Source organism: Equus asinus, chromosome 12 (genome assembly GCF_041296235.1).
Source record: "Equus asinus isolate D_3611 breed Donkey chromosome 12, EquAss-T2T_v2, whole genome shotgun sequence".
NCBI classification, from domain to species: Eukaryota; Metazoa; Chordata; class Mammalia; order Perissodactyla; family Equidae; genus Equus; species Equus asinus.
Genome location: NC_091801.1, coordinates 49,304,189 through 49,332,046, shown reverse-complemented (window position 1 = coordinate 49,332,046; position 27,858 = coordinate 49,304,189). Strand labels below are relative to the sequence as shown.

At 40.4% G+C, this 27,858-nt stretch overlaps 1 protein-coding gene across 2 annotated transcripts; it reads left to right on the top strand.

The window, feature by feature from the left end:
- Positions 1-1,428: 1,428 nt before the first annotated feature.
- On the top strand, positions 1,429-10,293 carry ZNF706 (zinc finger protein 706). 2 transcript variants are annotated; one of them, XM_044743879.2, is made up of 4 exons: positions 1,429-1,567; positions 5,356-5,492; positions 7,261-7,368; positions 8,070-10,293. In XM_044743879.2, the coding sequence occupies exons 2-3, from the start codon at positions 5,358-5,360 to the stop codon at positions 7,354-7,356; spliced, it is 231 nt and encodes a 76-aa protein (XP_044599814.1). In that variant the 5' UTR covers positions 1,429-1,567; positions 5,356-5,357; the 3' UTR covers positions 7,357-7,368; positions 8,070-10,293. The 2 variants fall into 2 exon arrangements, with proteins under 2 accessions (XP_044599814.1, XP_014722851.1); XM_014867365.3 differs by lacking the exon at positions 1,429-1,567 and adding an exon at positions 1,766-2,058.
- Positions 10,294-27,858: the final 17,565 nt, after the last annotated feature.

The following is a 27,858-nucleotide window of genomic DNA, read 5'->3' as shown; positions in this document are numbered from 1 at the left end:
TCATGGCTAGACAGACACAGCTCTTTGGATTTCTTGTCTCTAGGTACTTGGAAGACAGTACCTCGTCTACTCCCATTAGTCAGGTTAATACAACTATTATGGTTACGGTGACTATGAATAAGCTGTGGTTTCATGATAGGTCAACAGAAGACCTGCTTTCTTTAGACATATCTAGTTCATTTGGTTAGCGTCCATTTATTCAATGTCCACTACGTTTAACACAGCTAGGCACTGGGTACATGATGATGAAAATTAGGTTAGAGTACTAGAGAGACATTAATAATAAAACTTAAACACAATCTAAAACTGCAATATGGGAGCGAGGGTATGAAAAGTGAAGGCGAGAGGAACTGAAATAAGGATGAAAACTAAGGACTGAGGGCCTGGCCCCCTGGCAAAGCGGTTAAGTTCGCGCACTCCGCTTTAGCAGCCCAGGGTTCCCCCAGTTCAAATCCTGGGCGCAAACATGGCACTGCTCACCAGGCCACGCTGAGGCAGCATCCCATATATCACAACTAGAAGGACCCACAACTAAAATTACACAATCATGCGTGTGGGAGGGGGGCCTTTGGGGAGAAAAAGGAAAAATAAAATCTGAAAAAAAAGAAGTAAGGACTGAACAACCACATCATCGTATGTCATCCAAATGCAGCAAGCTGCTAACTCCCTCCTGGCTATTTTAAACAATTCTGTAACATCTATATCCCAGGCCAGGTAACTTGGGATGTACTTACATTTGACTAAGATTTCCAGGGCACTGAAAGGCAAATTTGGAAGAGTGGGAGCTATGGAAAAGGTGAGAACACCAAATACCAAAGCTTGCTTTTTTGTAATTGTTGTTACGAATGGATCTAACTAGAAACCAACGTGCAAACCAATGTGCGCGTGTGGGAGAGCAGAGATGAGGAATAAAACCAATGTCTAAAATGCCTCCCAGATAGTCAGCAGATTTTGTAATCGTTACAATCGCCATCGCTCTTGATTCCGATATCGGAAGTTAGAAGTCGTGGTCTGTAAATCAAGAAAGGCAAAAAACTCAACTTCAACATTCCCCCAAATATGAGCAACTCAGTATATCGTTAGTAGTCAGCCTAAACCGGTCAGGGAGGCCTAGCCAGCAATTTTTAGACAGCCAGCCAGGCTTGAATTGAACTCACAAAATACCCCAGGTAGGTAAAATACCCGGGGTTTCCGTGGGAACCGGGTAAAGGGCGGCTGGTGAGAGAACAAAGGCTGCGCGCCTCACTTCAGGGCCTCACTGGGGGCGGGGGCGGGGGCGGGGGCGGGGGCGGGGGCGGGGGCGGGGGCGGGGGCGGGGGGGCGCCCGGGTGGCTGGCTCCGGGTCGGTGACCCAGGCCGCCGCGGCGCTGGCGCTCCTCTCCGGGCCGCTCCCCCGCCTGGTCACAGGAGGGCGCCGCCGAGACCGGAGGCGCGCGATGAGGGACACAGGAGCCGAGGCCCGGGCACTGCCGGAGTGAGCCAGCCAGTGACTTGTGAAACACGCTACGAGCCGTGACACACCGGGACCGAGATCACGCGGCTCGCAGGACCGGCTGAAGCCGCTCAGGTAGAGCACGCGGGCGGGGAGGGGCGCCGGGGACACAGGGCGACGTCCCCTGCAGTTCCCGTTTCTTACGGGCCGCCGTCGCCGCCAGGCTCCGCCCCCTCGCGCTTATGTAATAGGGGCGCGCTGCCATTGGCCCACGCGACCGGAAAGGGCGCAGGCGTGCGAGCGGGGTGGGGGCGGGGGATGCGGCCGCAGCTCGCAGGCGAGTGGGCGGGGACTGCGAGGAGCGGGCGGGCGCTGGGGCTACTGGGAGAGCTGCGCGGCGTGCGCGGGCACGAGGCGGAGTGGCCTGCCCCGGCTGAGGCGGCGGCGCGCGCGGCGGCGGGCGCGAGGCGCGGGCTGTTGTGCTCCGGGCTCTCCAGTTTCTCCTCCTCGGCGGGTGGAGGAGCCGAAGCGGTGCTGGGCGCGCTCCCCCGTCCTCTCCCTCCGGCCACCTCCCCCGGCCCTCTCGCGCTGCGCGGTCTCTCCGACGCAAGACTGTCCCGGCCCGGGTGAGCGGCTGTGGGGGCGGCGCTGACGCCGCAGGACGCCTGGGAATCGGGTGGGGGCCCCCGGCTGGATCGGCAGGGACTGTGGGGGTCACCGCAGGTCGCAAGAGGCCGCCGGCCGCCCCCGCCTCCCTGGGGACCGCCGGGCCCGTCCTGTCCCGGCGCGGGCCGCGGGAAAGAGGGGCAGCTCGGGCGCCTGCCAGGCCCTGCAGGTGGCCGGGTCTCAGGCCGGCCGCGGGAGCGGAGCGGTAACCTTACTCCCTGGCGACAGCAGCTGGCCGGTTTCTCGGGGCTGGGGCTCCCCGTGGCCGAAGGGGCCGGGTGTCGGGCAGCCAAGGCCTCCAGGAGGCGCGTCTCGGGCCGGGGTCCGAGAGGAGTGGCGGGTCGGTGGGGGCTGTGTGGCTCTTCGTGGCTGAAAAGAGGAAGGGGCTGCCCGAGGCGGGAGAGGCAGGTTTGGGAAGGAAGGTGGCCCGGGCTGCAGCTGGGACCAGTGAAGTGTGGGGTGAAACAGACTTTGCTCCTGGCTTTCATTCTCTCCCCTTTCCAAAAGGATGTAGTTAAAAGCTAGGGTCGGGATGTTCATCACTGCCTGGGCCTCTTCGTTTCAGATGGTTATGGAGAATGATCCTACTTCCTGGATCAAGAATTTTTTTCTCTTACTCATTTGTTTTGATTTTAAGAGGATCTTTGGGGCAGTGCTTACTTGTTGCCTCCTGTAAGAGCTCCTCATTTTAGAACTCATTCGTTCCACTTCCCTCTTTGCAGCCCCCTTCGGAAAACCACACTAACGAATTCTATTAAAAACCAGCAATAAGGTATTTGTAAATGACTTCTTGCCCCTCAGTTTGTCGCATTTAATCAAGGAGAAGTTATGCTTAAGATTTTGTAGAAAATTCAGTTGGCTGGAGAGCAAGTCCTAAGTTGAGCTGTCCAAAAGCAGGTGGCTTGTTCGTTTGCATTTCGGCTTTCAGAAAGGAAATCGATGCAGGGTGTTGTTAGAAGTTAGGGGCCTACCTCATGTTTTTAGACTGTTTGATTCGATTTCCTTTACCTGGTGTTAAGTTTCTGTTTTAAAAATAAGAATAAGCAACTACAGTTTTTTTATTAAAGTTTTTATGGCTGTTTTGTTACGATTATTAGATGACTGGAAAATGGTTAAATCTATGCGTATTATATTTTAGGCGAAGTTCTAAATGGAAAAGTTACTAAGGTACATCTAATGACTTTGCTGTGTACAGATCACTGGGTGAAAATGTTATTAAAATACTTAATAACTTCTAGTTACCAAAGAAACTTCTGGAATTAGTGGCGTGCCATTTTGTAAGTCTTTTTCAATGTAAAACAATTGAGTTTACCCACAAAATCGATGTATTAACATACACAGTATACATTGTGTGGAAGAGTTCAGATGCGTGAGAGGACCAAAGTAGTCTAACATAGGGAACTGATACCAAGACATTGAGACATTAAGAGCTTTATAAAACATTGGGATACATAAAGTTGAACACCCAACTACTGTCGTACGAATGATGCAGAAGTGTCCAAACCTGTTTCCGTGAGAATAGGTTTGTAAGCTTGCCGTAAGATTTGGACTTAAATATATTTTAAAAAAATCATTCCTTTGGCTTGGATTTAATGAGGATTTGCTTTTTAAAAAAAACTTAGATGGAAGTTTAGTCTTCAAGGACTAACACATCTGGTAGTATTTACCATTATTTGGGAATGGGGTTTGTATATTAGGCTAGCATACTAAACATTTCTGTAATTTGTTAAAATACTCAGCTGGCTTCCTAGAAAAGCATTGATCCTCTTCTATATTTTATTTGACTTGCAGTTCAGTGTTAAATGCTAGTGAGAATTTGTCCAATTAGTGTATTTATTTTTTCAGTTTCCTTTTTTTCTTTTTGGGAGAGAAGCTCAGGTGTTTCAATGAAATACTTTGCCCTTATATCCATTAAAGTTAGGGTTCCACTCAGAAAAAGCCAGCACTGCTTTCTGGTAAAGTTGATGTAGATCTGTTGTATGTTCATGTCCTTCAATGAGTTAAAAGTTTAAAACGTAATTGCAGTGCTAGTCAAAGCTGTACGTAGGAATTCCACTTGAGACTCAATTTTGATTATTTAAAAAGCAGCTGAGACTCATTATAGACCCTTTATGAACAGGTTTAACTCATGTTTAATAGACTTTAATTTTAATGAAAACAGTAAAAGTAACTTTTTTTCAGTAACTTAATTATTTTTAATCCGTGTTGGTACATTTCAGCCTGTCAGAAGTAAAAGGGTGGTAGGTATCTTTCATTTTTGGAAAGGTACTCCTTCCCTTTTTACGAGGTTCATTCTCTCAACTGGGAACTAATTTAATCTTATTTAATAATATGTCCAGCAATCCTGCACAGACCAATTTTTTAGAAGATTTAGAATAGCACAGTAGTTTTATGAAACCTAAGTATTTAAGAGAACAATTTCCATTGCTCCTGTGATCTCCTTTAGAAGCTTTAGAAGATGGCTCTTATTTCTCATAAAGTTGGAAGAAGCTCAAGTCACAACAGTGAATACCAGAAGGGGAAAAGTATCTTTGCAAAGTGATCAAACAAGTGATTGGGAAGGGAGCTAAACTTTTTTGGTGAATTTTTGGAGATTACATATAGCAAAGTGCACAAATCTTAGGTGTAGCTCAATGAATTTTTACAGATGAACACACTTATATAACCATTACCCAGATCAAGACATAGAACGTTATCAGCACCCCATAAATCCCCGGTTGTGCCCTTTCTTCCGAGTCACTACCTCTTAGGTTAGCTTTTCCTGTTTTGGACTTAATACAACATATATTCTTTGCATCTGGCGTCATTCCTTTAACACTGAGATAACAACCTTGATGTTACTTGTAACAATAGTTCCTTCCTTTTGCATGCTCCATAGTATTCCCATTGTATAAATATACCACAAGGTATGTATCCATTTTACTATTAATAGGTATTTGGACTATGTTGGAAACTGGTGTTCTAAACATTCTTGTACAGTCTTTTGGTGTACATATGTTTGCATTTCTGTTGGATACTGTATACGAAAAGTGGAATTGCTTGGTTATGGTAGAGGGTGGACAACTATCAGTTTTCCACAGTGGTTATACCAGCTCATCCTCTAGTAGCATTGTATGTGACAATTTGAAAACCCATGCATTTTAATTAACAACTGTTTCTATAAAACTTAAGGCTTCAACTCTGGAAGTGTTATCATACTTAGATTACTCTCTGTTTGAGTGAATAAATCACTCTAATGCCTCAACTTCTGTTTTTAGATATGGCTCGTGGACAGCAGAAGATTCAGTCTCAGCAGAAAAATGCCAAAAAGCAAGCTGGACAAAAGAAGAAACAAGGACATGACCAAAAGGCTGCTGCCAAAGCTGCCTTAATATATACCTGCACTGTCTGTAGGGTAAGGGGCCTTGAAAGACATAGCTTTCCAGTGGGCAAGTCTTTCATTAGAGAAGAGCTTGTATAGGTTAAATTTTTGCAACCATGGCAAAATAAATGCTTTACTTGAAATAGTAGATTTGAGAGCCAGTAATCCATCTTCATTCAACTATTCAACAAATATTTTTTGAATGGCTCCTATGGCCAGGCACAGTTCTCTAGGTGTTGGGGAAAAGAATGAACAAAGTAAATTCCCTTTCCTCCTGCAGAATAAAGATGTCTTCTTAAGGGCAAATAATCCACCTTGAACTTTGTAAAGAAGTCAGATCTACTTTCTTAGTTAGAGCTATGTAAGATGCTAGTGAATATACCTCTGTTTTATAATTAGCTCTTTTCTTTCTTCACTACATCCATAGTTAGAACGTCTACAAAACTGTATAGAGTATATTCATGTTGAGGGCTTTTACTGGGATTAATATGTTTTATTAGATTTGAAGAATGATCATGACAGCTGCTATTGAGTGCTTACCATGTGCCAGGCACTGATCCAGGTGTTTTACATATATGAGCCCATTAATCCACACAACCCTATGAGAGAAAGTACTTTTCTTCTCGTTTTACAGTAGAGAGTAAACTGAGTCATGGAGACTAAATTAACTTGTGCGGGGACACTCAGCTAGTATGAAAAAGAGCTGGGATCCAAACCCAAGCAGTCCTGCTCCGGAGTTCACCCTCTGGACCACCATACCACATTACCTCAAAGAAGTTTTCTTTAAGTCCCATCCAGAGGCTCTGTCTTCCCTGTTTGTTTAAGCTCACCACCCTTGAAGTTAGTGAATAAAAGTGCCAGGGGAGAAATACATAGTGAGGTTGGTCCAGTAGACACACACACACACACACACACTCTCTCTTTTTTTTTTTCCCCCAGAGCTCTGTTACCTGGGTAGGGTTGGTGGTATGGATGGATGGGAAGGGATCTTGATAAGACATGATTCCTGGACTAAAGTTTATCATCTATTGAAGTCATTAGTGATGAAATAGAAGTTCCTAACTATATAAAAGTTCTCATTCATCTGAGAGGAAATCTGTTACATTAAATATCTTGTTCACATTGAGCTTTGATATACTTAAAATAATGAAATTGAACAGTTTCAGATTCTGATTGGAAAGAAGCAGGATAAGAGTAAATTTCACTAAATTACTGATGAAGAAATACTTTGACCTAATAGTACTAGAGTAGTTCACATGTTTAAAAACACGAAACAACAAAAAAACTTTTATTTCTTGTTTTGTCTAATTGTGTTAAAGAACAAATAATTGAAGGTTCTTGCCCGGGGAAGTTAGTATAGTGTAATATTTGAGAGCTGAAGTACGTAATTCTAGGTTAAAACAGGTCTTGGGCAAATTAAACTCCAGGTTTTAATTTCCTTATTATGTAAAATGAGAACAGGAGGAACTAATTTAAGATTACTAGAAGCTTCTTTGAGAATGCAGGTAATGTACTTAACATAATACGTGTTCAGTAAATGTTACCTATTGTTTACTGTTAATCAGTTAACAGAATACTTTATTCTGTGTGACCCACCCCTTCATATGTGAAATGTGGGAATATGTTAGGAATTTCTTTGTTACAAGGTCCTTTTTCATATGCCAGCCGCTAAGTTACAGTAATTTAAAAGTGTTTTGCCATAATTATCTATCATCATCAGGATCAGGATTTTACAAGTTGATACATTTTTATTTCATGAATTGGGTCTAACTCTTCTTTTTTGCACAATTTTTAAAATTAGACACAAATGCCAGACCCTAAGACCTTTAAGCAGCACTTTGAGAGCAAGCATCCTAAGACTCCACTTCCTCCAGAATTGGCTGATGTTCAGGCATAAAGTTGTTTACAGGTAATTGACCTTTTCTTCTTTTTATTTCTTAATCTCAAGGTTGTATACAAGAGCAAAATTCTGTAATTGTGAAATTAATTTCTACCTTCTGGCTAAAACTTTATTCTCCTTTTTAAGTTAATGTTTAACTTTACAGTTGTTAAATGTCTGTTTTTCTGGACCATATCGTTTCAATATCTTTGAAAAATCTTAGTTTTTACGACTAGCCAAAAATGAGATGAGGGGATGCTGAGCAACTCTCGTCCAAGAAGGGAAGAGACTTTTCAGCTTAAAGAAAATAACTTACATAGGTATTTGAGGGTCTTGCTCCCAGAAATGCTGCAGACCAATATTTCTGAGTGCCTTTTTGGAAGTATTTTACTTAGTGCTTAGCAAAGCTTGTAAGTGCATTAAAATATAGGGCAAAATGTAGTCGTATACTGTGTAAACTTGGTAGTTGCTTGAAAATAATCAGTTTACACTTTCTGTGTAGTTGGGTTTTTTTCCCCCATCAGTGGTGAGTGATGGAGTGGTTGTGTCTAAGAATTATTTCCTTTTAAAGTAAATTCATCAAAGATCTATTTATAAAATCCAGTTAACAGATATATCAGACTAACTTGATAGCTTAGGCATATTGTGCTTCTTTTAGACATTTGAAATGCATATAAGTTGCATTTGTGCAGTGCTTTACATTCACTGAAAATTTTGCTTATATTTTATAGGTGAATTCATGACACCTTTGACTCTTCTCAGACCTTAGGTAACAAACCTGCAGCTGCTTTTCTAACAAACTGTTGATCAGCAAAAATAAAGGGGCTACAGAAACACTCGTTTTTATGCTGTTCCCTTTTGGGCTTCATGCAAAGACAATTCTGTGTAAATGTACAGTTGACTCTGATTTGGAAATCTGAAAATCAGTCCATCCTTGTTATAAAAAATTTTTTTACAATTGTAATTATATTGATGTTCATATTGTGTAAAATAACTCATTTAATAAAGTAGTACTTTGATTTTACAACATCACAGGATAAATGGTTCTAGAAATTCTGTTCCAACTTTCCACATTATTTGCCTTATAAAAATCTAATGAATTCTTCAGCTAGAATTGCAAGTGCAATTCTTGTCTCCCTTTCTCAGATCAGTGGCAGGTTCATTAGTTAAACTAAAACAGATTCATTCATTAAATTTGTGCACAGTATTTTATCGGCAGCTGCTGATCTAGGTGAAGAGTGACTTACCTGCTGCCTTAGTATAGTGCAATCATGTGTTATTTCCCCCCTCATTGTGTCCTTTGTTTGAGGTTGGATATATCAACTTGCTGTATGATCTGCCAACCAGGTATACTCTGTAGATAACTGATAAATTCCTAAAGCGGTTGGATTGTCAGTGAGCCCTTCTGAACGATTAGCTTCTGAAGAATATGCCATAATGAAATAATCAGTGAGCCTGTTTAATACAAAATACCACGCAACGTATGTGAACTGGTAAAGGTCTATCTTTTATAAATTATACTGGATTCTTTGGAAATTCTTGGAGTTCTTTAATTTGTAATTGAAACTCAAGTTTTGAAGGAGTTTTTGGAAGTTATCAGTGATTTGGCCAATTTTATGAACGGATTTTGCATTAACAGTAAGATTGGAATGACTTGTGGCTTGGTTAATTTACGGAACGTTCTCCCTCTTTTCCTTTTAAGTTGAGTAGTTGATTTTAGGAGTTTACTTTGTGCTGGTTCCTAAAATCAAAGACTGTATAGTATGACTTCCATCTGAACTAGAAAAGTATTAAAATAGGCCAATATCCACATTCTTTTGGCTGTAAGGATGGGGAAGTGTGTTGGTTCAGATGAATGAGGTAAATCCTACTGAGTTAAAGAAGACTGATTTTAGGGTTCTTCTAAATTGCTTTTGTCAACTATTATCTTTACGAGTGACACTGCTGTAACTCAGTTTAAATTTTAAAGTTAATATATTAGGAAGAACACTCAAATATTTACTGGTAATCGCTTAGAGCTGCAAATATGATCCTGTGGATTACAAACGCATCCCTTTGTGCTGTAACTCATCACTGGATTGGTTTTGTGGCTGTGCATATTCTGCCCACCTTGTTGTCTTCACTGTAAGTTTAAAATAAGATATTTCCAAGGAAAAGCTTCAGTGGTGATAGTTTCTTAGCAACTCCTATCCTTATACTCTTACTTTGAGATAGTCATTTTTTTCATGTATTTAATTTCCTAAGCTTCAGATTTAGTGTCTGTTATTTCCCAATATGTTGGTTACCAGAATATTAGAATTTGCCTAATTGCTTGTGGTGGGTATTATAGAAGTTCTGGTTAAATTACAATTTAAAAGTTTTTAAAAGTGCTTTGAGCATATGTATGTTTATGTTTAGTAACAAATCATTTAAAAACCATTCGCAAGTTTTGGTTTAATTTTTTTTTCATTTGTTTTACCAACTGTAATTTAGAATAAAAGCTTTTTGTTCTTGTATTTAAGCCTTTTTTATAAGCAGCTGAAGACACCATATTTACCTTTAGATCTCAGTTGTAGGGCAAGAGCTACATTGATCTTTCATAAGATATTAATTCTCATATTTCATGTGAGGATTATTAGTACAATCTCCTTTTATTGTGTTCGAGTTAAATCTGCTGTAAGGGGAAAATTACATTTCTTAAACCTCCTTGTTATTTAATTTGAAGATTCTTTAACAGATCACAGCAAAGTTTGTTATAAAACTGTTATGGTGTCTTCAAAGACTTGATAAATTACCCTGAGAGAGACTCGGTCCGTTTGTATGCTGTATCTCCATTAGTTGCCAAAAGGAAATGGGGTTAAGATTAAACTTGTTTTCCATTCTCCTTCGTATGGATCTGCATCCCCATGTTTAACTGACACAGTGGGGCTCAGTTGTGTGCTGTAATGTCTTATTAAAGAAGATGTTAAAACTAAACTAGTCTAATTTCTTCTACAATTTAGGAGTTTTTATATTACCTCTTCCCATTTTTTTCATTTCTTGAGTGTAGAGCTCGGTAGTTCTAAGGGTGGCAAGAGATTTCTTTGATTTCTCATTGTTTTCCCTGCAGTCTGTCTATTTTGGTTCTATGGAATACTCCTTAAGAATGAAAGGTGGAACCTTGCTATATAGAATAAGTGTAAGTTGTTAGAAGGGGGAAGTAATTAGCTACTAATATAAAAATAATACTAAAACGAAAAATGCTTAGATCGATTAGTTGAATTGAATGGATGAGTCCTTAATGACATTGACTCAGATTTGAGACAATACTTTTGGTTTTATAGTAAGATACTGTATAGCTAATTAATCACATCATAATTCAAACCTGAGATGTATGTAGCATGAATAAGATAGAATTTACCAGCACTACCATTTTACCCAAAAAACTACTTGTTCATTTTTATTCATATGTGGAATATACTGTATTTGTTTTGAAATGTGGTTATTGGAGAGCGAGGCCTTTTTCTATAATAGAGTAATCAACTGCAATCAAAACTATAACCGAAATGCCACATTTAAATTACTGGATCTGAATCAATTCATTTGTGCCAGATTTTTTATTTTGGGGGGAGTTTTTGATCTGGTTCGGTTTTGGTCAGAGACATACTTTTTAGCGTGTATAGCAATGAAGATCAACACTAGAGGGTTGTGTTTACTGTGACTTTACATTCTGAAATCTCTCAGGGTGATTAATTTTATCTATTGTAAAAGTTTCAGAAAAATCTTAAGCGCTTCCAATGTGTAGATTTAATAAAACATCTATCTACTTGACTAAGGAGATAGATGTTTTGTTCATAAAACTTCAACCTGTCAATATTAGTGGTGGATTACAATATTAAACTGAAAATTAAATGTCTTCTATTTTAAATGTTCTTTGGATAAGCTGCTTACTGAGTTACCATCTTTTGGGGGTTTTTTGTTTTTGTTTTTGAGTAGCCATTCTGTAGCTATAATTTTTTGTACGTAATATGGCTCCAAATTTAAAATCTGCACATATAGAGACAGACTTAACCATTTATTTATATCCATATGGGCATAGCTACAGTGTGAAGTAATTATGCTAAAATCATATTACTGTCTAATCACTTTTTACGTATACAGCATTGTTGTTTCTATACATGAAATTATTAATAATGGCTAGATTTTTTGTAGAGCAAATAAGTACCTCCCTTTATCACTATCTTCTGTGTTGTAAAATTCAGAATGAGACTTGCATTTTGGGTTCTACTTTACTAAACTTTAATTAGTAGGAGGTAGGCCATTGTAATATTTCCTCTATAACAATGTAACAGTGTTTTTCAAAATGAGTCTTACAGCTAGGGACCATACATCCTGGTCTGCCAGAGACAGTCTTGGTTTAAATATTAATTTAAATATTACATATCAAATTAATAGTAGAAATTAAGATGTCTCATTATAAATCTTAATATTGCCTCCTTTTACTTACACACATGTCAAACAGTTTATAGCTTACCTCTCAAACAACTGAAGTGTTTTTTTAAAATGTAGGTTTTAAAAAAAATTCTGTGATACTCAGAAGTTCTTACTCATTGAATGGGAGCATGTGATACTGGTGAGATTTGTCTTTTAAAGGCCTTGAATCTATGTTTATTTTTTCATTTATCCTACTGAGATTTAAATATCTGGTAAAATGTGCTAGATTCCAAATTTTGAAATGCCTTTTCACAGGCATTCATATAAATGTTATATTGTTTGTACCAAGTTGTTCAGACTTTTGTTTCCTGATCATCATTTCACCCAAAGGACTTATGGAAGATGTCCACTTGGGATTAGAGGTACTGCCTGTTAGCATAAAGCACTTTTACTGAGAAGGAAGGGAAATCTGCAGCATTGGCTGCACGTTAGATGTCCTTAGGGCAAATCTTCTGGTTTTGATAGAGGATACTTCTACGTATTACTTGATCTGGATCTCTGAAGTTTTCTTTCTTATAAACTCTTAATTTTGGAATACTTTTAGACCTACAGAGAAGTTGTAAAGGTAATACAGGGGAGTTCTCATATCGTCTTGCCCAATTTCAGTTTACCCTAACCTTATAATTTCACATTACTGTGGTATTTGTCAAAACTACTGGTATGTTAACATTAACTCCATTTTGTCTATTAATATCCTTTTCTGTTCCAAGATCCAATCCAGAATGCCACATTGCATTTAGCTGTCGTTCCTTTGTGGTCTCTTGTGGTCTCTGATGATTTCTCAGTCTTCACCTTGTTTTTCATGACCTTGACAGTTTTGAGGCATATGGAGATATGTTGTAGACTATCCCTCGGTTTGGATTTGTCTGATGTTTTTCTTGTGATTACATTGGGGTAACAGGTTTTTGGAAAGGAGACCACAGAGGAGATGTGTCCTCATCACATCATCTTGAGGGTGAATGATCCCCACATGACATCACTAGTGCTGTTAGCTTTCATCACTTGGTTAAAGTGGCATCTGCCGGATTCTCCACTGGAAAGTTACTATTTTCTCCTTTCCATATGCTATTTTTTTTTTTTAATTTTTTTTAATTTTTTTCCTTTTCTCCCCAAAGCCCCCCAGCACACAGTTGTATATTCTTCGTTGTGGTTCCTTCTAGTTGTGGCATGTGGGACGCTGCCTCAACGTGGCTTGATGAGCAGTGCCATGTCCGCGCCCAGGATTCGAACCAACGAAACACTGGGCCGCCTGCAGTGGAGCGCGCGAACTTAACCACCCGGCCACGGGGCCAGCCCCTCCATATGCTGTTTTTTCAAAGTAAGATCAGCCCTTACTCAAGGGGAGTGGACATTTAGCTCCACCTCCTGGAGGGGAAAGAATCTATGCATATTATTTGGAATTCTTCTATAACGGATATTTATTTCTACTCCCCACTTATTTATTCAATTTATATGCTATGGACTCATATTCCAGTATAGTCCTGCACCACATAACGACGTTTTGGTCAACAACAGACTGCATATACAAGGGTGGTCCCTTAAGGATTAGTACCATATTGCCTGGCATGTAATAGGCTATACCATCTAGGTTTGTGTTAAGTACACTCCATGATGTTCACACAGTGATGAAATCGCCTAATAATGCATTTCTCAGAACGTTAAGTGACGCATGATTGTACTGTTACTTATTTTGTTATTTAAATTATTCCAGCTTTGGCCATTGGGAGCTCTTTCAGATTGGTCCTGTGTCCCTTTTGACATTCCCCATCATTTTTTGAGCATTTTCTTTCTTTTAACACTACAACAAGCTCCAGGCTCATCTTACATTTTCCCTTCCCCAGCCCTGGAATGAGCCATTTCTCCAAAGAGCCCTGATTCCTTGTATTGGAGAACGGTATTTAGAAACCAAGATCTGGGCATTGGGTATAAGGTCTGTCTGGTTTTTTTAAAACTATGAATGTTCCCCTTTTTTTCACCGTTAGCTAACATTATTTGAGAGTTGTAAGGAAGAAGAGTATCTTCATCCCAGATCTTTAGAAGGATGAGGATCTGAGTGAGAAGTTTTCCACACGTAATTACTGACACATTCTCCTTTTTTTTCTTGTTTTGTTTTTGGGATTTTTTAAATTTTTATTTATTTTTTGAAGTATTCTCTTAAGCCACCAGCATGTTTATTGAAAATAATATATGTGAAATTGCTTTATAAGCTGTAAAGCATTATATAAAAGCAATTTATTATTATAAAAAAATATAACAAAGTCCCTAATCTTTATAAATTAAAATGCATTTTAAAGCATAATGCATATATTACGTAATTTTAGGCTATATGGTTAAGGGCTTGGCGTGTTTTACAGACAATAACTTATACAGGAATCTATAGGATGGAGATGACCTGTGGGTTGGAGGGGTTGATCTGTGCCTGGAAGGATGGGGAGTCAGCTGGGGAAGGAGTAGGAGTGAATAGGGGAATCAAAGTGAGGGTGGCTGAGTAAGCAGAAGTTCAGGCGATTTCATAAAGTTTCTTTGAGAGAAAGTGAGTAGGCTAGCCAGAGCATAAGGCTTGTGAATAAGAGCCTTTGAGCCCATGGGGGAGAGTGGGGAGCAATCATTAGAATGGGACCAGATAGGGCAGTGCATGCATACTGCAATAAATAGTTCAGACTACTCCTGACTCTATGACCCTTTCAGGGTGTAGGGGCAGAGGAGTGACATGATGCTAGGAAGATTAAATTTTACCAGTGAAATATTCTGTTGGTACTACTTTGATAGAGATCTTTTTACAACCTCTTGTACTTTGCTTGTTTTTTAATCAAATATACTGTCCATAATTTAACCTTTGATTGTTCAAGGTCATTGTGAATGCAGATTTACAGGCAAGAATTTTGCTCTGCTTTAATGCAGTGATACTGCTAGGACCCAAAGAACTGTATCGAGGGGTGTTTGCCTCTGCACTAAATGGTCCCAGACTACAGTGCGTCTCTACACAATATTTATCTTCTACTTCATTATAAAAGTAATACATTTTCATTATATTTAAAAATTCACCAAGACAGAAACTTTTTGGTGAATATTCTTTCTTTCTCTCCCATACACACACGTGTATATGCATACATGCAAATATAGTTTTTTAAGTTAGGCATACTTTCATGTAGTCATTTTTTGCATATTATATTTTTGTACTCTGCCATTTCACTTAATATTATAATGAGAAGTTTTATTGTTTTTTTAATTGGTTTGTTTTCTTTGTTTTCTTTTCCTTTTTTATTTTTTGACAGGAAGATTTGCCCTAAGGTAACATCTGTTGCCAGTCTTCATCCTTTTTCTCTTCCTTACCCCTCACAAAGCCTCAGTACATAGTTGTGTATAAGTTCTTCTGGTTCTTCTGTGTGAGCCATCACCATAGCATGGCTACTGACTGATAAGTGGTGGTGTTCTGCACCTGAGAACCGAACCCAGGCTGCCAAAGCAGAGTGCGCCAAACTGTAACTGCTAGGCCATCAGGGCTGGCTCTGGAGGTTTTTTTCATGTTAAGAACTTTGTGTAAATGAAATTTTTGTGGCTATATCATGATCCATTGGGTAGATTTGGTGTAGTGTTTTTTGTGTTGTTTTTAGCAATTCCACTGCTGTTGGACATTTAGATTTTTCTCTAATTTGTGCAGAAGGCTTTATTTCCACATTTTGAATTAAGCGTCATAAACTTTAAAGCTCTTTCTAGAAGATAGGTGATGAGATTCTGAAGAATGTATAATATTTTATTGAACTAGAGAATTAGAGAAAGAACCAGAGTTGTAGACTGGATAGCATAGGGGAGCAGGTTACACTTGACCAAGAGTATTTGAGTGTATCGCATTACCTTTGTTTGAACACCAGCACTTTTTCGTGATTTTGGTAGCTTAAGCATGGTGAATTTCCTTGATTTCTAGTGGAGCCTGAACATTTTAATTATATTTGTTAACCATTTATAGTTCCTATTTTGTTAATTGTCCATTACCCATTCATTTGTTGGGGTCTTCTAACTATATTTGATCTACCATCCTCAGTGAACTAGGAAGAACTGAAACTTGCCAGGTGACATCAGATAACTAGAGTTGTGAAACCCATAACTTACTATACACAGTATGAAATTGTAGGCTCTGTCTGCACTACTTGTTGGAAGTCTTCACTATCAGATAAAGTGTAAAGCCACAGTTTGCGTTTAAGGCATATTTTTTATTTAAGGCTAATGAAATTTGCTTTTGATTTATTGATACCTGCCTGATATAAAGCAATAGGAAAAGTAATTTTTATTATGTAAGTCACTTCAAGTTACAGTAACAAAATAACTTTTCATGTTTTCTAGATGTTATTTCTGATCTGCATTTTGTTAGGTTCTGTTATTTCATATTTCCATATGTGGATTTTCATTATAGCAAAATAGACTGTTTTTAAGCCTTGCCTTGCATAACTAGGAATATTTTTGACAGGAAAAGAATTCCTTACATAGGATAGGAGGTTGTAAAACATGAGAATTTATACCTATAGTTGAATGACCTGGTGAGAAAAATGGCAATATCTAAGTTCAAATTTGCCTCTGCTTTTTTCTAGCTAGGTGAACTTGGACAGGTTACTTCACCTTTCTGAGCTAAGATGTCTTCTGTCACATTATAAAATGCAGAAACTCATACCTACCTCAAAGGATTGTTCTAATTAAGGAGTGAATGACATAGTGAGTATAAGTACCTGCCCAATCGTTGGTGCTCAGTAACTGTTAGCTGTTCTCCCACTCTCTTCCTTTCCCTCATCCTTCTACTGAAATCTAGTACATAAGTCTCCAACACATATGCTTATTTTTGCCTGTTTCTGCTTGTGCTTTTCCTTATCATAATGCTTTCTTTTCTCTCCACCTAACGCCAGTTTCTTCCTGTGGAAATGCTCCCCATCTTTCAGGGCTCAACTTGAATGCTGTGTTTTGTGGGTTTTTTTTCATGAAGCTCAGCACTTTAAAAAATGTACTAAAAGTGGGAAAGAGGAATGTACAATAATAAATATGACACAAGGCTGCAAACTATAAAAAATAGTGTCAGGAAATTAAGTTTTAGAAGGGCAAAGTTCCTGAAAGGTAATAAAGAAAAATTATTTTCAGTGAGGCAGTAATAACAAGGAATGGGTGTTGAATAGCACTGCCTTAGCAACTTCTGTCTATTTGCCGTGTGTTTTGTAAAATGAAACAAACACAGTATGATGAAATGCTGAGAGGATATATGATGTCATTGAGTTTTCACTTGGCCTTGATTAATTACAACTCAGAAGGCTATAGGAATTTGCAGAATTTGGCATTGTGAAGTCTGAACCACTGTCATACTAGGAAAGTGATACAGATGAGAAGCTACCCGCAGGACTGGAGATAGGTAACTTGTCTTGATTTTCAAAAAGCACAAGAGAGAATATTGAAGAATGCAGAATTGTAAATTTGCTCTTAGTCTTTAGGTAAATACATATATTATCCTTTTACTGTGAACCTCCCTTTTCCTCCATTGGACTAATTTCACGTGTAGTTTCATTTCTAGTCTCTTCCCCCAACCACATTTGTTTTCCCTGCAACAAGAGAAATTCTCCTGAAGTACAGTTCCAGTCACATCCCCACTTCTGAAGCTGTCAGGTGTTCTCTTTTGCCCACCAGATGAACACACACCCCTGGGCTGTGACTGACAATTCCTCCACAGTCTGGCCCCAGCATGTTCTTCCAGCCACTTACTTCTGCTGCCATTTTTGATCCCATGCTCCTGCTAAGGTGAATTATTGACTGTTTCCTGAGTAACTCACTACCCTTTCTTGCCTCCACTCAGTTTTTCTGCCTCTTAATTAGGGTGCCCTCTTTCTCCTCTTCCATTCCTTTGAGGCCTATCTCTAACTTTTTCTGATACTCTCCAATCTAATAGGATTGCCTTTTCTAACTCGCATAGCCACTTGGAGTAGTCTTTTATCCTTTCATCCTTATGTATTCTTTTTTAGGATTCTTAGAAACAGGAATTACCTTATTTTTGTGCCTACTTGAATGTTTATGACATAGCATACAACTATTTATTATCTTTAAATGTAGCATTCCCCAAATTGCAGGAAACTGTTCTCATTGCTTTGTGGATTACTTTTTTAAAGACTTTTTTTTTTTTTTTTTGCTGAGGAAGATTAGCCCTGAGTAACATCTGTGCCAGTCTTCCTCCACTTTATATATGGGTCACCACCACAGCATGGCTGAAAAGTGATGTAGGTCCACGCCTAGGATATGAACCCTGGCCTCTGAAGCAAGTGTGCTGAACTTAACCACTACGCCATGGGACTGGCCCCTAGATTTAATTTTTTAGATTACTAACATCACAAAGAGTGCTTGTTACAAGCAATGCCATGTGTATAGAATACTTTACAAAGTATTTTTTCTTTTTTGAAATGCATATAAAAATATACTTGCAGAAATCAAGGGACAGCTTGGTAATACACCTTAATTTCAGCAAGGCAGAGTAATCCATTTTAGTCTTAATAGCAATAGAGAAAGTAGTACATTTGAGTGGACTTAAACTAGTTTTGAACTTCTGTACTGATAGGTTTAATAGTTGTGTTTCAGTCTGTCAAGTTCCACAAAGCTTTGTTCTGTCCAGTGTAAATAATTGTGTGTGTGCGCATGTGTGTTAGCAGTTTACAGATGGCACAAAGTATGAAGGGAAGCTAGTAGAGACTTATAATTCAGAAAGATTTTAGGCCGAAACAGTGAAATGAAATCATCAGGCAGTTCAAATGGCGCAAATGTAAATCCGTGTAGGGTTTATAAAAATTGCATTGCACAAGTCCAAAATACGGACAGGAATTTGTCTTGGCATTTTTCACGTGAGAGCCGACGTGTTAGTTTATTGTAGGCTTATTATGAGTCAGGCATGATTTCTCTGCTTTAAAAGATGGGGATGCAACCTTAGTTTAGGAGGACACACATATTTAATCACACACAGTCATCATTCATTGATAGCCAGTTCTCATGTGCAACTGGTGGTTGATTCTGGGTGTCTGTTTTTGTTGTTTTTAAGTGAAATGTTGCTTGGCTAGATTCTCTTCCATCAGGGAAGAGGTCTAGGACGGCAAGTAGACTGTAAACTGTGTTCACGAGGGAGACACTTGGAAAGTTGCTGTGTTTTTTTGTTCTAGAGGGCGGATCTAGAAGCCATGGGTGGAGATTACCTCACCGTAAGAAAAATTGTTACAGTACCTGCATCTGTCCAGTGTCCAAATGGCTTGCCTTTTGTAAGAGCATCTCTTCCCTCAAGTTCTTAGCAAAGAGGTTGCCTGATCATGTCTGGGACAGTGCAGCAGTGTTTTCTAGCAGTTGTTGGGAGGTCAAGTAGACTTCAAGATCCCTTCTCACTCAGCAGTTCCATAATATCAAGTAGTTCACAGTCTTGGAGGCACATAGATAGTTCTGTACTTTGAGCAAGTATTGTCAAGAGTGAAATCGAAAAAGTAGCCAGAAGAATTGCTCTTATATTGACTTATTTTAGCATACAACTTGATCTTTGTCATCTTTCTCAGATGCTTGTAAGTTTTAAGTAGACTGTTGAATCAGGATATCTTTTTCTTGTTTGGACTTGAGATATATATCTGACTATAGGGTATATTTGTGTTCAGTCTTTTCAATAGGCTCCTAGTTGTCAAACTTAGTTTAGAAATGCTTCTTTTTGTCGCCTGGCAAGTGGTATTGAAATATTCTAAGTATGGTTTAAGTCAGGACCAGTCTTCATGTCAGTGGACTTCACACTTAGATTACAGAGTTCTACTAGTAAAAAATATTCTTGACTACTGTATATAAATTATATGCGTGTACTTCCATTGTAATTATACAGCCTTCACCAAAAAGAAGACATTAAAATAGGATGAGATGAAAAAATATTCTAATATTTTCTTTCCACATCTTTGCATTAGCACCTGGAACACATGCATCTCCCTTTTGAAACCATTGCTCTCTTACATAGAACTTGGGACCTTAGTTTCCCATTTGTTTTTAGCAACTTACAGATGACTAGATTGCTAAAAATCAGTAAAAGCAGATGAAATGTATCAAGGGGCCATGCTGTGTATAAAACATTCTGCAAAGCTTATAAAAAGTGTAAGACGGGGCCGGCCCCGTGGCCGATGGTTAAGTTCGTATGCTCTGCTTCAGCGGTCCAGGGTTTTGCTGGTTGGGATCCTGGGCGCGGACATGGCACTGCTCATCAGGCCATACGGAGACGGTATCCCACATGCCACAACTAGAATACACAACTATGTACTGGGGGACTTTGGGGAGAAATTTTTAAAAAATTTTTTTAAAGTGTAAGACACAGTATGCCCTTGAAAAAGTAGGCTGATAAAGGGTGTATGGCAATGTTTTTTTGAGTATTTAGCACATATAGTTTGAAACACAATGCTGGGATTTGAGAGAATTCAGGACTGGAGAGAGAGATTTGCGTTAATATGCATAAAGTTGATCTTCGAACCCTTAGAAATCGATATCTCTGAGGCAGTGTATAGTCAAAAGAAAGAGCTGAATATAGAACTTTGGAAAGTCCTCACTTTTAGATGGGTAGAGAAGGTGCTAGGAACAGAACAAGCAGTCAAAGCGGTAAGAAGAGTACCAGGATAAAGATGGACTTGGAGAAGAACTGTGCGAAGAGTTTGAGCAAAGACTGGGTAGTCAGGAGCATGAACTACCATTCATTTACTGAGTGTCCGCTTTATGCCAGCGTGTGGATTAAACACATTCTCAGCAGCAGTGTTCATCGTCCCAAATGCTTCTCTAAGGTCAAGGGAGTGTGGTTTTAGGACAACAGAAGGGATAAAAAGCAGGGTGGCAAGGAAGGAGCAGATATTGACCACTGACTTGAGAAGCAAGGCAGTGTCACATGACAGGTGTCCATACCTGCAATCAAGGCTTCTGCAGAGAGGCCTAGAGCACTGATGGCTGGGAAACGTGTTTGTGGTTTGGCAGGAGAAGTGCTCACAGTTTAAAATGTACTGTGAGGTGGTTCATTTTTTAGGCACAATAAACGTAATTTATACTTAAATGTTGGCATAAAATACTTAGAAATGATTAAATGTGCCATATTTAAATATAGTACCTTAACCTATACACTTCAGAGTTGTAGTCCTCAGTGATATATAAAATTTACTAGCCTTTATTGGTAGCATGAAAATAGAGCATACTTTGAGTCGCTCACTCACTGTTGGTTGAATAGGGAAGTACCTTGTGGTATCCTTTCTGGTCAGCAGTTTAAATCTTGAGACCCCTTTTATTTTAAGTAAAAAATGTAATAGTGGTTATTTTCTTGAAAACTTTACTAGAAGTGAAATTTCTAAAAATTTACCAGAAGTGAAATATGCACAAAAGCTTTCACACTGGGTGTCGTTAGACATAGGATACTAGGCCGTGTGTCCGTGTTTTGCATGGGGAGATGGTGGAGGAGCCATTCAGAAGCTCTTGATAGCCCTGTAAGGAGGGATTTTTTAAGTATGTTGAAGTGCTTTTGAAGGGTAAAGCCCTTTGAGGCATGGTGCGGTGGCTCACCAGGATGCAATGCTGTGTGCTGGTGTGTGGTTTCCAGCTACGAATAGCAAGTTAACTAATGATCATTTTAAAGTACCAAAGTGTGTACACTGTTCTGTAAATTAGAATGGATGGATTCAAGGCTCTCTCCATGAGAACACCACTTGGTATCATTTCAGTGTGCTTTCTTGAGAGGGAGGAAGAGAGCTCAAGTTACAGCCAGCAGGTCAGGAATCACACGTATGACCCTAGGTCTGCCCATCTATGTGTCATACATGTGAATTTCAAATGGCGTGTTTATCATCTCAGGAAGAAAATATTTTAGTCACTGATGTGGAGTAAATAGCATAGGCTTCTCAGCCAGGTGAACCTTGGTTCAAATTCATCACTGCTGTTTAGAGTCTGAATGACATTGAGTAGTAAACTCACTTGACATCCCTGAATTGTGCAGTCCTCATCTCTGAGATGAGGAGAACCACCTGCTTACTGAGGAGTTGTGAGCATTCAGCTTTCTACCTGCACATGGTGGAAATTGAAACACAGAAGCATGGCTCTTGTTAGCCGTTGGAAAGGTAGCACACCCTGGAAAAAATGGTTGTGCAGATGCGTAGCTGGATCATTCCAGTCTGGGTGGGTCTAAGTGTTCAAAATATCTGATGTTTTTTACATTTTGAATTAATAGCAATGGGAAATGCCTTTCTTAACTCTTAAATGCTTTGAAACTTTTCTTCAAAATTATCATGTTCTTTATTAGTCTTGTTGGGGGTAGTTTTTGATTATAAAAGTAATATATGCTTCATGGTAAACAATTCAAACAATATAGACAGATATAAAATAAGTAAAGGTCCTTTACTTTTCCATCCATGCCATGAAACTGCTTTTTTGCTTTTGATTGGTTTGTTGACTGGTGGGATGATTAGTCTGACTTTTGGCTTTCAAATTCAAAATGCTACTATTTTTTAACAATTGTTTGCGTTGTCTAGAGGGAAGAATTCCTTTGACCAGTGGTCAACTTACTGAATAAGACTGCTCCTGAACTAAACGGGGCCTCTGTGATTTAAAATACCTTCAAAGCTCTGGCTGCAAAGCTCCCCAACTCAATATAAAAGCAGATTTTAATTGGCTTGTGTTACGAAGGGCTCTAACAAGAGAGCCTGCCACTTTAAGGAAATGCCACAGCCTGTGGTAAAAGCTCTCCGTGTGAGGGAGGCCTGCAGCTTGATGTCACAGCTCAACTTTCCAACTTTGTTTCCATAAGAATGTTTGATTGCATGATCATAGAAAGTGAGGTTTACTAGTATTTTCTTGTTTAGTTCTTGGAAGTCTAACTATAGGCCTAAGAGAATAAATCTACTTGTGGGTTGTTGTGACTACTATCAGATTCCTGGGAAAAGATAGATTAAAAGGAAAAGTGAGTTTCAAAGAAAATACTTTTAATGAACCAAGACAGTGAAGTGACCTTTAAGTCCAAATATAGAGGTTTGCCTCTAATTCTATGCTGATTCTTTGTTAAAATAATTTCATCTAAAGTAAAAGAAACAGTCCAGTGTCAAACATTTCTACTTAATGAGTTGAAATTAGTCAGTGCCTAGTTAATGTATCCTGAGTTGATTTTTAGCTGTACCAACCTGTATGGCCCTGCCAGTTACCATGCTGAAATACTTCTACCCCGTTGGGAATAACGACTGGCCTGACTACCCCTAGTGATGCCCACTGCCTCAGCCACCCTGTCTCTTTGCGATTTACTGCTTCTACCAGATGTTTTATTGACCTTTCATTAGTCTCCCAAAGATATAACAAGCTATTCTTTTAAGTTTTGATCATTTTGGGGGCTATGATTGTTTCTTGTCATTTGGAATGAAGCAGTATGGTGTGAGAATTTAGAACCTGGGCTCTGAACTCACCTCAGCCCTGCCTTTTACCTGTGTGACCTTAGGTAAGTCACTTAACCTAGGCAACCCTCAGTTTCATCATCAGTAAAGTAGGGATGTTCACAAGAGTTAATTACCTCTTAAATGTGCTAAAAGGATGAAGTGCTTAATGCACAGTATTCAGTAAATGTTAGCCAAACACAATAAGCAACCTAATTATCTGACCCAGGTAAGCTGCTTGAATATCTGGTGTTCGAATTGCAGAGTGCCACATGGCCTTGGGAGAGTCACATGATCCTTTTGAGTTTCAGTAAAATGAAGATAACACCTACCTTCCAGGGGTTTTTTGATGCTTAAATGAGCTAGGACAGTTTGCTAAACAAATAATTACTGAGTTCCTTTATGGGGTACAATAGTGGACTAAATAGACAATTTTGGTGTTCATGGAGCTTACACAGAGTAGGACTAATAAGTAGTGATTTTCCATCAGAGAAGGAAAGAAATGCCACATATACAAAATATAAAATCGAATGCGGTTCTCCCTCTCATAAAGAGAGTAGGTTTTATACTCCACAAAATTAATGAAGCTTCCAGTCACCAGCAGCTACAAAGATTATGTCACTAGTACCAAAACAAGTGGCAGTAGTTGGTGACTGTCTGCTGAGGGATTTATAGATGCCCGAGTATGACCTTAAGGTTGCCTTTCAGGAGGACGGGCAGCCTTGCTCCTTGTGAATACCAAGTGTCCGCCAGTAGTTACCCATCTGCTAACTCCTGTGGGGACAAATGTTCAAGGAAATCTGGAATGTATCGCTGGTGATCCTGAGTCCTGGGTGGTAAACTAAAGGACCCAGGGGACAGGTGGTGGTTTTTAATCTTTCCCAGTTGAAGGTCATGCCTGGAAGAGGCACGGGGAAGTGAACAGGTGGCTATATACATAGTAGCAAATAAGAGTTTGTTTTTCTGGACCATGGGTTATAGTATCAATATTTCAAAGTTCTGAGCCCCTGAGAAGCTGATGCCAAAACAGGATTGGAAGTGTAATGGATTAGGGGAAACGCCTATGAATGATCAAAGGGGGAGAGAGTGAGAATAGGCTACAAAAGAGACCGCCATGCAGATCTCACACCTGTGAAGGGAGAAAGGCGAGAAGAAAGGAAGAATAGGGTAGAAAAAGCCTCAGATTGCAGCACAGTTCTGAGAAATCTTCTGCCAGGTCAATGGAGTGCCCCCAAGCAAAAGTTGGAGAGGAATACTGTACAGGGCAGGGATGGGCCAGCACTCTACTCCTGCTGTGCTGTCAGGGGCTGGGGGCAGCCTGGGGGGGGCAGGCGAAGACAGTGCTGGATCCAAAGGGGCAACAGCTGGGGCTATCAGTCAGCTAGGCTTTCCAGAGCTGGTTGCCATGAAGGAGGTTTGAGCAGCACATTTTCATAGGTGCTGCAGACCCTAAATTGTATACAGACCCTAAATTGTATACCTTTTTGGGAACTGTAGCATATGAAGATAGGCCCTTAGGAATCCCATAGGCAAAAGGACCCACATCTAAATCATGGTTGAGTATTGATCACCTGTCTATTAGGCACTGGGGGTGCAACCCTGAACATGATAGAAGGGCTCCTGCCTTCATGCAGTTTGTAGTCTGCTGGACAGACATGAGGGTACCCTGAAAGAGTATCACAGGTGTGTCCTCCTCTAGGGTGGTCATCAGATTCCTCTCTGGAAGCCAGGTAACCTGGCCTTGCAGGCCGAGAAAACAGCAAGTGCAGAGGCCCTGAGGCAGGAAAGAGCATAGCCTATTCTAAGAATGGAAAGAGAACCCATATGCTGGAGTGAAGGGAACACTAAGGATGAGGTGGCGTGGATGAGATTGAGAGTTGAGCAGGAGCCAGATAAGGCAGGGCTTTGTCAGCTGTGCTGAGGTTTTTGGACTTTATTTTAAATGCATGGGAAAAACTGAAGGTATTCAGAGCAGGGGAATGCTGTGATCTGATTTACATTTTGTCAAGAGCACTCTTTCTGCTGTGTGGAGGATCCTCTGGAAGGTGGTGAGTGGCAGTAGGAGACAGATTAGGAGACTGTAGTAGTAATCCAAGCAAAAGATGAGGAGACTTGGACATGAGTGGTGGCAGTAAAGAAGTGGATTGATTTAAAAGATAGTTCAGAGGTAGAACCAACTGTACCTGCTGATGGCTTCTCTATGGATGAAAGAAAAGGAATCAAATATGACTCTCAGGTTTCTGGCTTAATCAGGTGGGTACATAGCGATGCCATATAGTGAGATAGTAGAGACAATAGGAGAAGGAACAGATTTGGAAAGAGTGTGCTAGGAAGTTAACTCAGTTTGGACGTGTTTGGAATGTCCATTAGCCAAGTGGCAATGTCAAGTACAGTGTACTTGAAGCGTGTATGTCCAGTTGCATATGTGCTTATGGGGGAGAGGTTGGGTTGGAGATAGAAATTCTGGAGTTGTCACATGTGGAAGATATATAAAGCTATAGGATTGGAGGAGATCACTTAGAAAGGAGAAGAGGGCCCAGGCCCAAGCCCTGAGGAAGCTCCACATTCAGAAGTTTAAATAGAGGAATAGGAAGCAGGAATGGAGAGAAGAACCAGGGGAGGCAGGAGGGCTCAAGCAGCTCAGAGAGGAGGGTGCTTCGAGAGGGAGCACTGTGTTCAATGCCTCAGAGACAGGGGCCAGGAAGATGAAGCTAGAAAAGTCTTGGCAACATGCAGGCATATTGGCAATCTTAACAAGATCATTTTCAAGTGAATGGTGAGGGTGGAAGCCAAACTAGTGGGTTGAAAAGGGAGTGGGAGTTAGGAAGGTAGAAACAGCACGTGTAGACCTCCCCTTTCAAGAGTTGTGAAAGGGAACTGAGAGATGGCCTAATCACTGGAAGAGGATGTGGAGTCCAGAGAGTCCTAAATTTTTATTCATTTGTTTTAAGATGGCAGAGGTTGTAATAAGAACGTTGAAACTAATAGTCTCTGTCCCTCTTTGCCTGGATTAGACTCTCAAACAAAAAGGAGAACAAAAGCTGCCCCCGGGTACTGGGTGGAGAGGGCCCCAGTCAGCAGGGACTCCAGCTGGATCAGGGCAGTTGGGGTGACTGGGCCCCAAGAGACTTGGAGACAGGTTTCCTGTCGGCAGGTGGGTGTCCTTGGAGGTTGGTCCTGAGCCGTGTCACTCGGGTGTCTCTGACGTAGCTCTGGGGTAATGAATCCAAAACTCCTCTAAGAATGCTGAGTGATAACCTAAACAAGGCCAGCTTCTGTGGAGTTCAATAGGGGAACTGCAACAGTAGGAGGAAGAGGCCTTCTCCCACCTCAGCAAATGATGGCAGCAGCTACAGGAAGGACAAGGTCAGCACTTGGGCCTCAGGAACATTAAGACTGACACTGAAGCAAGTACCAAGGTCTGTTTCTGAGATCCAGCAGCACCGTGGACTGCCAGTCAAGGCTTCCTGGCTGTGGGGCCGAAAGCACCACTGGCTATCAGCAGCACAAAAAGCCTGAGTCAGACATGATCTCTTGTCATTTCTTTTGTAAGGGTTTTCTAAACTCTTGATTGCATCTTTTTTTTATTATTATTATTTTTCCTTTTTCTCCCCAAAGCCCCCCAGTAGATAGTTGTGTATTTTTAGTTGTGGGTCCTTCTGGTTGTGGCATTTGGGGTGCTGCCTCAGCATGGCTTGATGAGCGGTGCCATGTCCGTGCCCAGGATTCGAACCTGTGAAACACTGGGCCACCGAAGTGAAGTGCATGAACTTAACCACTTGGCCACAAGGCGGGCCCCTTGATTGCATCTTACAAGCAGATGACCTGGGGAACAGCTGTCATGCCAGAATGATGGCCTCCTAGCAAGGGAAAGCTCACCCCGTGGTGACCAGGAAAAATGTGTGTCTCAGAGATTCAGTCTCAGAGATTCTTCACCAAGTAGACTTGCTGAAATCTGAGATGGCGGGAGAATTGCTCAGGTGAAACTGTAACCCTTGGTATTCACAAGAAAACACGTGTGACTAGAGCTTTTAGAGAATCCCTTAGTTTACATGGGAAAATGGGAAAAGGTAAGGAATAATATATCTGATTTCAAGTTAGGAGATTGAGAGTATTAAGCAAAGGGAACTTGAGATGTTAACACGTGGAAGAAGTCAGTATTTCCCAAATACCCCTGAAACCTAGGGCTCAGGACTGGAATATGGAAGCCCTGATCTAAGAGGTGGCAAAGGAGCAGTATGTGTCCAAAAATTATACAAGTACAGAGCTAGAAACCTGCCTGAAGAGCTGTGAAGGAGAATATTTGGTGGAGGTGAAAGGAGAGAGACTCATAAGTGATCTCATCATGGGGCTGTATAAAACAGGGCCCACAGGCCGTTAGAGCATCTACAGTGCATTAAAATCGCTGGGCCTGCGTGTTACAAATGCAGAGTCCTGGTCACCCTCACCTTCTGTCCGCAGCCAATTCGGAATAGCTAAGGTTGGAGGGAGCTCCAGGAATTTGCATTTCAGACATGATCCTCGGTGATTCTACTCAAAAAGAGTTTCAGAATCACTGAGCTGAGGTCTCCCAGCACCTCTTGTTGCCCAGGGCCCCCATGAATATATGGGCTTACAGCCTGGAAATTCCTTTTTATCTACCAGAACTTTGCTG